This window comes from Mycotypha africana, assembly GCF_025528875.1.
Source record: "Mycotypha africana strain NRRL 2978 chromosome Unknown BDF20scaffold_4, whole genome shotgun sequence".
NCBI classification, from domain to species: domain Eukaryota; kingdom Fungi; phylum Mucoromycota; class Mucoromycetes; order Mucorales; family Mycotyphaceae; genus Mycotypha; species Mycotypha africana.
This window is the reverse complement of record NW_026515728.1, coordinates 1,829,066-1,841,518: the sequence shown is the minus strand read 5'-3', so window position 1 is coordinate 1,841,518 and position 12,453 is coordinate 1,829,066. Positions and strand designations below refer to the sequence as shown.

The window sequence follows — 12,453 nt, the reverse complement described above, 5'->3', positions numbered from 1 at the left end:
TAACCAACTAGTGGGATAATTTGACTCTTGATATCAATCCTGATTTATAGAATTTATTAAGTATTAGCACAGTAAAAAACATTGCTTTTTAAGTTACAGTATGGACAATAGCAGCAAGCTCGTTAAGAAAATTTTCTTTTTCTGTTTAATAATGCGTCGGTGAAGGAGAGGGGGAAGATCTGTCTGAAGGAATAGCATAAGGTGTATGCTTCTGTTGATGGTCTTGAGCTTCAGAATCATATTGGTTATTGTTGGAAGAAGAAAATGGCGAGGTTGGGCTGTAATGGCTGCTTTGATGATGGTCATGCAATAAGTTAGGTTCTAAAGGTTGAAATTGAGATATAGGGTATGTCGTTTCTTCTTTTGGTACCGGAAATTCCGCTATAGTGGCATGATTAGTTTTATCCTTGTCGTCAACAGCGGTACTGATAGGTATTAGTGGTACATTGCCAATGTTGAGGTTTGAGGAGGACGTTTCTGTAAAAACATCTTTTTGATGATTGTTTATATCTTTGATTGTATTCGCAGTATTTGATTTCGAATGCTGTGTTAAACGTCTCTTAACTGCGTGAAGCATCTTTTTGCTGAAAGTATTGTTACGTTTATTGGAAGATCTTGTTGATAACAGGGATGGATCTTCACATTCGCTACGCCGCAGTTGAAGACTATGTATTGGCATCCAATCTTGGCTATTATTGAAGCTCGCTTGTGAGATATGGTTAGAATGGTTGTCAACAAATTTTTTGAAGCTGAAAAAATTCCCTGTATTAGCTCGATAAACGGATTTTCTATATTCATCGAAAACATGTGAATCATCTGTAGAGTATGCGAAACCTGTGAACGATATCCTTTTGCCCGTTTTCATATTCATAATCTCGCTCTTTTGAGAATTGTTAGTGTCTGAACGGTATAGTTCAAATTGAGCTGGCGAAGGATGCTTTCTGTCCCTGAAACTCTTATTCCCAACGAAAGGCAGAGCAAATCGATGCTGTTGATGATGGCTTTCTGAGGAAGAACGCGTTCTGGACAAGTTGATAGGTAAGACTTCCTCTTCATTTGAGAGTGATGATACTAAAGAGTTGTTGGGATTCAAAATATTCAATGCAGAGGCGCGTATATCGGAAAAATGAATACTATTACAAAGGACGCGTTCGCGAACAATATCATTATCAAATGGGTAATATGCTTGCAAAAAGTATTTCGCAATGTATCTTGGTAATAAGCAAATCATGATGGTCAATATTAAGCATAGCCAGAAGGTACCTTCGCCAAAAAGAATTGCTTCACCATAAAATGTAAATGTCAAGATGTTTGAATAAATGCCAACCCAGATGAAGAACGTAGTGCACGAAAGAAAAATACAGAGCATCGTAATCCAAGTCCAGCTAAAGATAGTAAATCCAACTAAAACATTGGCAACTACAACAGCAATACCAGCGATGAAGGTTCCTAATTCAATGACACCTTCTGTGTCGTAGCCATTGCTGCTTAGTTTAGGTCCAACAAACACCATATACGGTATAAAAAAGCATATAACGGATTGATAAATCGCATCAACAACGGTGAGAAGAAATCGTGAGGTAGTAAATTTGTCGTTACGAATCCCGAGAAGATACAACTGGGGAAACTTGAAGGAATATTCTGCTTTTAAATCTTGATCAAATATACCTTTAAGAAGTTTACAGGACAACAGTTAGTGCGAGCTGGAGCAATAAAAAAAAAAAAAGCAATGTTATAGTACATTTTTACCAGCAAAAATACACGGTAGTGAAGTGAAAACCAAATTGTAAAGGGTAATGTAAGAATAATCGAACATCATTGTTCCAGAAAATCTATATATACAAAAAAGTATCATTGTGTTATAAGATTGTAATGTAGGTTTATAGATTACGTATACACTTACCCACAAAAAAACTGGTACCAAAACAACACAAATGTCCACATAATGTTCTTATAGAAGAAGGTGAAGATCATTTCCGAAGTACGAAGGTAAGACCAACGACCATGCACCAACAAAAGTTTGCTGAGGTATTTGAACTGACCTATGGCGTAATCAGAGGCCATAACTGCTTGCCTGCCTTCCTCTCCAGATATACCAATGCCTACATTTGCTTCCTGTATCATAGAAACATCGTTCGCGCCGTCACCGATCGCAAGAGTCATAACATTTAATCCCTTTTTTACGAGATTCACTACTTTGGCTTTTTGAATTGGACTGACACGGCAGCAAATAACAGCACAGCATTGCGTTCCTAATTCCAACAATTCCTTATTGCATTGGGACTCTAAGGCGAATTTGAGCGACTCCCCATCAATGACCAATGCACACTTTTGTGATTTAGACTTTTCTCCTACTTCGTTTAGGGAGTTTCTCAACTGCTCCATGGTTTCTTCTTCGCTTCGAGAACTGATATTGATTAACAGCATGTCCTTTGTCAATAAATTACACGCAAAACCAATATTGATAGCCGTTTCTACTTTATCGCCTGTCAATACCCATATTTTGATACCCGCTTCAGCAAGCACAGCAATAGTATCAGGCACTCCTTCCTGCAATTTATCTTCAATGGCTGTGCCGCCAATTAAAGTCAAAGATGTCTCAATCTCTTCGCAGACGCTTTCGATTTGTTCGTCTCGATTGCTAATACAATTCGAAGCGGCCTTATATTTTTTAGCCCATTGCTCATATTCCTCTGCATCAATAAGTCTGCTGGCAATACATAAAGTGCGCAGGCCCTCATTGGCAAATACGCCCAAATGGTGGAGCGTGTCTTGTCTCAATTTAAGTTGGCGTTTGCATGCTTCATCGTCCTTTTTTTCTAGTCCAGTCGATAGCCGCTCATAAATGACGGAATCCGCGCCTTTACACAACAAAATTATTCTGTTATCTTGCGGTGATCTCATGATAACGCTCATTCGTTTTCGAGTTGAATTGAATTCAAGAACATGCAGTAATTGGAAATTACGCTGCTCGCCCATTATGTTGACAATGACATTGTCTTGCTCGCGACCGACAAAGGTGAATCCCATATCCTTAGCTGTAGCAACCAATGCTGCTTCATCCGGTGACTGCGCTTTATACTCTATTTTATGAGGTTGGTCGTCAGGTATTTCAGGAATAACGGTATGGCAAAGGGCCAATGCTGAAAAGAAGTGAACAATACTCTGTGAATGCTCGTTCTCAGCTTTGATATCGTCAAATAATTGTGGATCGACAAAGGTAGATAAAGGATTGATATACGCATGGTTGAATAAATCACGTTGCTTCTGTAACATTTCTGCTCTGGCTTTCTCTAAATCCAATTGAGTTGCAATTTTCATTGAATCCTTCACGGCAGCAGTAGTACCTCCTGCTTCATCCTCTCTGAGTTTCGCTCCTATAGAGGCCTCTGTTTCGCCTAAGCCGTAGCAAACACCATTGATTGTGCAGCGTCTAAATTCCATAATGTTTTGTGTTAATGTGCCTGTTTTATCTGAAAAAATGTACTCAATTTGTCCCAGATCGTCGGATATATTCCAAGTTTTCGGTATACATGGCTGATCAAGCTTTTTATTATACATATCGATATCTGTATGAATAAAATAAGCCTAAAGTATAATATATATCACATTTACTGGTTACTTTTTACAGTTGTAGTGCGATATAATTGTTCTGGATTGATAAACTTACTGCTGCCGTCTTTACTATCTGCACAGATATATACAGTGAAATAGGTATGATATTTTGGTAGATCACCAATGTTGTCCTAAATGGATAATCAGATGAGTATGCACATCATATCGAAAAGTACGCATTTCTCTTGATGATCATACCAGAACATGATAAATCCTTCCATCGCTCCACTTTCAGCATCTTTATTCTCGAAAAATGTTGCAGACGTTTCGTTATTATATACAATACTTGCTGCAATCGAGCAAATCAAACATAAGATAAGCAATAATACAAAGTTGACAATAACCTATAATATTTAAAGTTGAACAACGATCAATAAAGTTCAGAGTATGGGTAACTGACTTTTTGGAAAGCGTATACAAACTCACATATGGGTTGGTAGCTTTTTCTATTTTACTTCGTTTACTTGGTGTTTTGCCCGAATTTAACATTATTTTTGTGTCATTTCCGGTGAACAATGCTAGTCCAATTACCCACCCCGTATTTCGCAAAACACATCCACGCAGTAAAATTGAACTTGCTGTAATAGCCTCCGTCTTCTCATGCGATACCTCCGGAGGCAAGGTATCGTCACTGTCCACTGACTGGCTATCATCGTATACATCAGCAGTAACACTATATTGCCTCTGACCATGATAATTTCCCGCTCTTCTTTCGTGGATTGTTGCTGGCCCCGCTGATGAAGGTAAAGAACCCTCCTGCGATATCATTGTTGCGAACCCTTCATCATTACTATTCCCTCCTTCCCCTCTTCTCCTCGTTGTTTCTGTTCTGATCAGGTCATTCTGTTCGACTTTCCATTTCAAAACACCATTATATGAATATAAGTTGGCGTGTGGTGCTTCACTCTCTATATAGAATTTACTTCTTTCACAGTCTTCCGGTGTAGTGATCTCGTTGGTAGCTTGTAAAGATCTTTTTATTTTCAAGTTGGTTTCACCATCCAAGTTTTGCGTCTCAACATAACATAGTCCATCTGGTTCTGAGGTGGACAAGATGACCATATCAGCAGGCACACCATCGCCATTACGAAGGCATAAAAAATCGCCCACTTTGATGTTTTCCCATAATGTCCGACGCCATCGTTTATCTAGTTGCTGCCGTGCTGATGTGGATTGTTTTTTCTTCTTCTTAACATCATTCTCATCTAAATACAAATGATTCGATCTCAGTACAGAATGCGGCACTTGGCCTGGCCTGTAAGGCATTCGGTTTTTTCTTGTTTTCGCTGATATCACCATCTTTGAGAATGAGGCTGTTGATTTGAGCGTATTTCTTATCGATGAAGTTACAGAAGGTGATTTTGGTGGATTGAATGAAAATCTACTACTGGCAACACTGAGGTTTGTATCTGTTCTGCGTAGCCCTGATCTAGATGCATGTTGCTGTAATTCGTATTGTTGATTTTTGTTATGGTGATGAAAGGAGAAGCGAAGTGACAGCAGCATGCTTTTCAATGCTTTAAGCCATCTTTTCCACACAGGAACTTGGTATACAGGTATATTTACATTTTTCCAATTTGACAATGTGTAAGTGATGGCTTTATTAACGCTCTCATCCGTCTTATGACGCTTATTGTCTTCTACAGCATCTTTTGCGCCTGTCAAAATCAAAATGGCTGCCAAAGGTAGAACTACTAGCACTGGTGAGGCAGATGTGCTGAATAAGGGAAACATTTGTATAACGACCAAAAACAAAAAGTAAAGATTGGCTACGCCTCTAAATTGTTCGAATAAGTTTTTCGGTAAAAATGTGTACCAAGTATATTTAGCTGTGTTGATTTGATTTGATATGTAGTGAGCTGTTGGTTGACCATAATCATCAAGCTCATCGGGTGGTATATCCATGTTTACATAAATGAGCCGCTTTGCTGTTGACGAAGAAGTCGTGCTATTTGAACTATTACCCTGCTGATTCACTATCGAGTCATCTTCGCCCACACTCAAAGCCAGGTTTTTCTTATGCTTTTTGAGCTGCTCAAATAAGTTAAATGACATCTTTTCTTTTTAATATATACAATGATGAAAGACGTTTTGAAGAATGGTAAAATAAGGAAAGGAGATTGGGGGTATTTGCTGTGGAACTGGAAGAAGAAAAGGAAAGAAAAAGACGGCCTAGGAAAAGTATATGATATCTTATAATATTGGAAGAGCAGTGTTTCGTATTGTTACTATTGCTTGGCAAATGTGGAAGAAGGAGGGGTCCTTAATAGGGGACCAAAATGATTTTAATTTCTGTTCTTTCAATAAAAATAGCACAGCACCCTTCCCGTGTAACTTAAGACTAATTAAGCAGGTCTTACTCGAACATATTGGCTTATTCTTGCCATCTTATCTTTAAGACCGCGCCTTATCCAAAAGTAATAATGTGTTGTAAGCCACTGTTGTTTTTTTTTTTGGAGGAAGGGGGGGTTTTACATGTTGAATAATTCATAAAATCGTATTTTGACAAGTAAAAAAAGCTTTAATGGTCATTAATTATAAAGGGAAACCTTTTAAAGAAGGTAAAAAATATATTATGGTTAAACATGTATTTTTATTTAACGACCCAAGTGAGCACGAGATGAGATACTCATCTTAAATTTGCCCGAGAAAGTTCTCTTATTGTATAGAAGAGCTGTTATACACAGATCGAGGTGCAGGAGGTGGATGGAAAAGCCTACTATTTGAAATGGGGAGGGGGAAGGGGAGGGAGCTGAAGTAATCATCATAAACGGTTGGCTAAGATTGGAGGACAGAGAGGGATCATTATATGAGCCTTAGCGGGCACCGCAATTAATCATAACTGGTTCGAGCGCCGACACCAACCGGAACCCACCAACGGTCGTTAACATTGTACTCCCTCTCCTCTCTGTTTCCTAGGATTTTTTAGTGCCGCAAAAATAGAAATCAAACTAACAACTGTCGGCCTGGAAGACATACGCGCAGATCTATTTACCCCAAGGAAAAGTCCTGTAAAAAGATTACAATGATGTACACTCAAAAATTTGAGAACTGGAAGTAGCCAACCAAATTTGCGTAGATCACTTAAGCTTCTCAGATCAGAAGAGACTACTAAGTTAAAAATTCATCATTTTTTACCGTATTGATGGATAACATCATCCGGCAGTTGACATTATCAACTACACCTTGTTGTAATGGAGATAAGCACCATCACTTTTGATTACTGCCTTCCTTTCGTACGACTTTGTTGGCGCCAGAAATCAATGATCTGAGGATATGAGTTCAAGGATTGAAAGAGTACCGATTTTGGGGAAATTTAACATTCTACAAAAATAAAAGCAATGTCAATTTGAGAGAGAAAGAGAAAGCGGAACACTGCACTTGTGCAGTCAGTTGATCTATAATACAGATTCTAACTGTCATACCACGGTTTACATAACATCACTCATTTAATATATTACATAGTACTGAGCACTATATCAATAAACTATCTATTATAAGGCTTTATATATAAAGGCAAAAATACAGGTTTTCCTATTAGCTAGTGTGAATATTAAACGGTGTGATTTCAGGAACCTGCGTCAGCATTGTCTTTCAGCTTTTAATCTCCCAAAAGTGTAGATAACCATATTCTACATATCTGTGCGCAATATACTTGTTATGTAGCACACGCGCACACAATTGTAGTGTACATGTATAACAAAAAATGATTATCTGATATTGTAATCAGAAACGTAACACTCATTTAGCGTTGAAAGATTACATAACTAGATGAAATTACCCTTCTCAAAAATTGAACACCAAGTAATTTTTGAATAGCAATTGAAAGACTAATAATTATACTTCTTATCAAATATTATTATTAATAAGAATACATCCCCAACATAAAATGCGCCATTATGAAACAATAGCTGTACATGAGCATTTTGGTTTTTTATCAGCCGTATACGTTTAAAGAGATATTTTATTACAATTAGATTTTACCCAATGAGCACACAGATAAATACTTATCAAAATTGGCTGGGGAGGTTCAAGGAAAGTGTGAGGCAATTAAAAAACCTTTAACGGGACAAAGGAAAAAGGGAAGATGATCAGAGGCAAACTAGGGAATAACGGAACGATCAAGGTGTAATTATCGCGGGCGCACATCCAATCCAAGAGTAGCTGTCCTAGGTTTTCTGGCGGTGTTGGAGGCTCTTTATTATGTTGGAGGTAGTCAACTTCAGATAGTATTAGCTGCAGAGTGGGCCATCGAAGTGTCCAAGCGTGGCACCGTATTTTGTGCTGCCTTGAAGGACTGGTGGGTAACAAATTCAGCAAAAAAGAGATGAGGTCAGATATGGTGTGGGGAAGCTGTAAGCGGTTGTGTATCTTAAGCTAGTCAATGACGTGGGCTTTTGTAAGTGTACGCGTTGGATGGTAGAGGCAACTGGTTGAGTAGTTATTGGATAGCCAGCCAAGGCGCCATCGTAGACATCGATCACGTTCAACAAAGGTCATTGGGAGCCAGAGAATGGGGTCGAGCAATATAACGGGACGGCAGAGCAGTAGTAGTTTTGAATGATGTGTCGCATTCCGCAGTTTATTGAGATTCTCTTGACGGTAGACACGAATCGCTTTGTTTAAGGAGCGAGGATCATGGGTTGACGGGAGCCGGTTCCAGATGACATTAGTGGCTGAGAGCTTGTACCATATCGAGTGTGTGGTATTCGCTAATTTTAACTATAAGATAAAATGTAAAGAATAACACAAGAGAGAATAAACACGAAAACTTAACGAAATCAAACCACCGTCTTTATTTCTCTTTCAAAATCAAACCACCGTCTTTATTTCTCTTTCAAAAACAAACCAAAGAAAAAGAAAAGAAAACTAAAATTACTGCTATTAATAAAGACTTATTGTGTTTGCTGTCTACGAAATGATTGTATCGGGATCTATAGCTGACACTGATGTATTATGGTCAGATAATACTCAGAATCAGGTTTCCGTTAAAGAATAGGTCTTCCTTTTAAGTGGATAATCACTCGTCCATCCCAGAGTGGATTGATTTGTAATGTGCTATCCTGGCAGATCCAGGGTGATCATGCAGCTACATCTATAATCCAATATCTATCAGCCACCAGTTGTGTAGCTCAGATACTGTGGGAATGATTATAAATGTTAGCTAGGAAGAGATATTCGTGCGTGGTGTTCTTTTGATTGCGTGAACAGTTGTTGTATTAATAAAGAGTGATTGAGCAACCATACTTTATTTCCGGAACAGGAGCAGTACCGCAACCTACTATGTTCTGGTTGTTGAATCAATATATCCTACGAGTACATATACCAATCCTGCTATATACCTAAACGTCATATAGCCATAGATAATCTAAGTGAAAAATATTTCATAAAGATAACATGTTCAGATCCTATGTGAGGTAGCTAATCTCACCTAAGAATTATCTTCAATCCATATTCTTTTCTTATTTTATCTTTATTTGTTATACATTTGATCTAAGGTTCAAATGTATGCAATCGAACACACCGCTTACCAAACGGGAACGAAGATATGAGCAGTACTCATATCTGAGATCAAGTTTTATTTTACATTTAGTTAGACGTTATGAGTGATTTACTCATATAATATTACCATCGTGCCTCAAATACGACAGATCCTGTAAGTAAGCGCTAGGCTAAGGATAAAAATAACACCAAAGGCGCACCATTAGACAGCAATAACCTCTTACACCACGTATCGTAGAAGCCTGCCAAACGTTTATTCTTGAAGATTTTAGGGGTTGGATCAGGCATGCTGAAGGGCAAGATGCGTGCAGAAAGAAGAGGCCTAAGATAGTTTACTGAAAGTAGTTTTTTTTTTTTGTTTTTTTTTGTAGATTATTTTCATTCAAAAATAATAAATTCGTCACACATCACTGAGGGATGAGACATGGGCAATTTCTGTGGTGGATAATTAATCTAAGGCAGCTGCTTCCAGCAAGAGCTGTGAAGAAGACAGGCTCACTGAAGTAGCATTGTGAACTTTACTAAGGACGGATGGGGGGCCAAATAGTATGGCAAAAATATCATTCGAAAAAATGATGCCCATATTTCCCAATGGATATTGAAGCAGAGGGTGAAAAATCGAGATTTGTTCAGACGAAGGTAGTGATGGTGGTGGATATACTGAAAGTATCCGAATTTTGGAAATAAGTTATCGGAAAAAAATTACTTGGATTGTCTAAATCAAAACCGAAACTGTAGCTGAGTCGAAATTCAAAGAGCGAGTATTTTCTATACTTGTCGCACATTAAAAGTTACGCAAAATGAGGAAAGGCTGAGGAAACTTTTCACCGCTTTCCGAGCCGTGCTTTATCATTGTCCCAGTTCCCAACCTGTGTGTAGAGATTTGATCACTTTCTCTCCCGAATGGTTTTTATCTCTTCTTCTTTTGCCTGGAGTTGAAAGCTTTTCTCTACAAATCTTCAGCTATTTCTGATCGATCCCACCTTGTTTATCGTCTCAGATAATGTGTCATAAGAAATGATGCACCACAACAGCTCAACAGCCATGACAAAATTTGTACTTGTAGATGTCCGTAACGGGTATCATGACAGACGATTCTGCTTGTTATTTAGATACCTGATCAATACACAAGCACCATCAGTTATTTTCATTCCTTCGAGCTATGCAAGTCATGGCAGCTGCTGGATATGAAGGTGTCTTAATTAACTCTTTCGCAAGAGTAAGCGACTTATTTTTGATAATGGCCTGGCGGTTGAATTCGCAGGCGTTGAATGGTCTTCGATTCAGTAGTTAAAGCCACACGAGTGCTATCTTCACCGCGACTTGCCATCTGCAGTTATCAAAAATGCGGGCGATGAAATAGTGGTTTTTGAAGCCCTCGTTGGTTTTCGTGAACTGTACGGGTTCGAATAGTCAAATTGAACTTGTGTGAAGGAACCGAAGCATGTAGTTCATCATTTCGATAATATTCGACACAATCTTTGCGACAAAAAGCCAACATGAATTTGCTAGCTAGCAAATGTTTACTCACATGTCCCTTCCGATTTCAATTGAATGGATTTGAATATAGAAGTCTAGTTGGTTGTTTAGTAAACTTTGATAATTCATACTGATCTTACTGTATACTATGTTGAGGCTGCATTGTTAGGAAAAAAAAAAAAAGAAAAAAACTTTAATTCTATGTACGATCAGAAACAAAACATTACTCTTTCCAGTAACTATCCGAATATAGGAATTTCATTTTTAAGCTGTTGTTGTTGTTGTTGTCGTTGTTGTTGTCAAATCTGCCCTAATATATAAGGGACCAAAACGCTATTTTTGAATGCCTTTACTGGCCCCTTTTTCTTTCTTTGTACTTTTTCAGTTGAGCATCTCCCTTTAATTACAATACTTTAAATCCTGACCTGGATGCAACGCACAGTTAAATTACCGACCATCCATCTGCAAGACGAAGAAGCCGTTGCAGGTATATCTCAATACAAAGTCAAGGAAGCCACGCTTTAACAGATTCCATAATCTAACAATCTTTTCTTGTTAATGATAGGCACAAGTAAAGCATATTGTTCTTGAATAATTGTTTCTTACACTTGACGACAAAGCTATTGACTTTGCTCAACTCTTATGTCATTGTAGATCGTATACGATTAGTGAAGGCTGAAGAAACCCAAAATGATAGAAGATGGTTTGATAAAATGAGAAATCTCGTCCAAGCCCATGAATATCTTTGTCATGTTGCTGAAGCTGTAGAGTACGTTAGTTGCAATTTTAGAAAGTGCAAAGAGAAAAACAATGTCTTAATTTAGTAATGCTTATTTTTGTAAATTCTTGCGGTTGTGTGTACGTGTCACCAGATGGATTGAAGATTTTCTGGATGAAAGGATTGATAACAACGATGATAGAGAAGCATCTATTCTGCAAATAGAAAAAACACTGCATGATGGTGTTGTACTTGCCAAACTAGCACGAAGAATTCACCCAGGAATTATCAACAGCATCATTTCGAGTGATGAAAAATTCAAATTTCTACGTTCAAACAATATCAATGCATTTCTGCAGGTGTTGAAGGAAGTCAGGTTGCCTTCTATTTTTTGGTTCGAGTTTGTTGATTTATACGATCAAAAAAACATACCCAAGGTGATTTACTGTATTCATGCTCTTAGGTATACCAAAAAAACAAAAAAAAACAAAACAAAAAAAAAAAACTAACCAAGTAAAATGAAGCGAAAAAGAGTAATTAACCAGCTTTAAACTCTTGCTCTTTTGAAAACATTAGTCATTGGCTTTATTCAAATGATTCAGCACCTAAAATTAGAAATTTGAACGGCGAACTCAACTTCTCAGAGGCTGTCTTGGTAGCCACTCAACGTAATTTGGAAATGTCAGGCGCAACCATGCCAAACTTCAGCAACCTCGGTTTATCAATGCAGAAGGAATTGAATGGAAATAAAAGATCACGGTTTGCTTTTAAACCTATAGATGATGCTGTGATAAATGATAGTAATGAAGTCATACCAAAAACACGACAAGTAGGTAAACTACAGCCAAAGGATTTCCTGATGATGACAGATTTGTATGACTCGGATACAGAATCAAAATCCTCTTCCAGTGATGAACAGGAGAGCATATCAGTACCTACTATGCAGAGACTCACATTTTTAGGTGTGTTGATACACAGAAACATATTTTAACTTGCAAATTTTGCTGATAATCACCTTGATTCTTAAAACAGATGCCGACAGCGATTCTTTCACCTGTAGCTCAGATTCTGACAACGATTTGGACGTACCTGATCATGATTACGACGACATAGAGGAAAGAATTGAGACATTAGAGAAC

At 37.9% G+C, this 12,453-nt stretch overlaps 2 protein-coding genes across 2 annotated transcripts; one reads left to right on the top strand and one right to left on the bottom strand.

The window, feature by feature from the left end:
- Positions 1-145: 145 nt before the first annotated feature.
- Positions 146-5,670, bottom strand: BDF20DRAFT_834937 (uncharacterized protein; the record flags this gene model as incomplete). The annotated part of the gene is made up of 6 exons (XM_053078788.1): positions 146-1,668; positions 1,750-1,832; positions 1,904-3,588; positions 3,671-3,746; positions 3,814-3,959; positions 4,042-5,670. The coding sequence occupies 6 exons, from the start codon at positions 5,668-5,670 to the stop codon at positions 146-148; spliced, it is 5,142 nt and encodes a 1,713-aa protein (XP_052937527.1).
- Positions 5,671-10,822: 5,152 nt separating this feature from the next.
- Positions 10,823-12,411, top strand: BDF20DRAFT_462231 (calponin domain-containing protein). The gene is made up of 5 exons (XM_053075506.1): positions 10,823-11,083; positions 11,162-11,167; positions 11,251-11,365; positions 11,469-11,777; positions 11,891-12,411. Exons 1-5 carry the CDS (start codon positions 11,026-11,028, stop codon positions 12,303-12,305), a joined length of 903 nt encoding a protein of 300 aa, XP_052937526.1. The 5' UTR covers positions 10,823-11,025; the 3' UTR covers positions 12,306-12,411.
- The last annotated feature ends 42 nt before the right edge of the window (positions 12,412-12,453 follow it).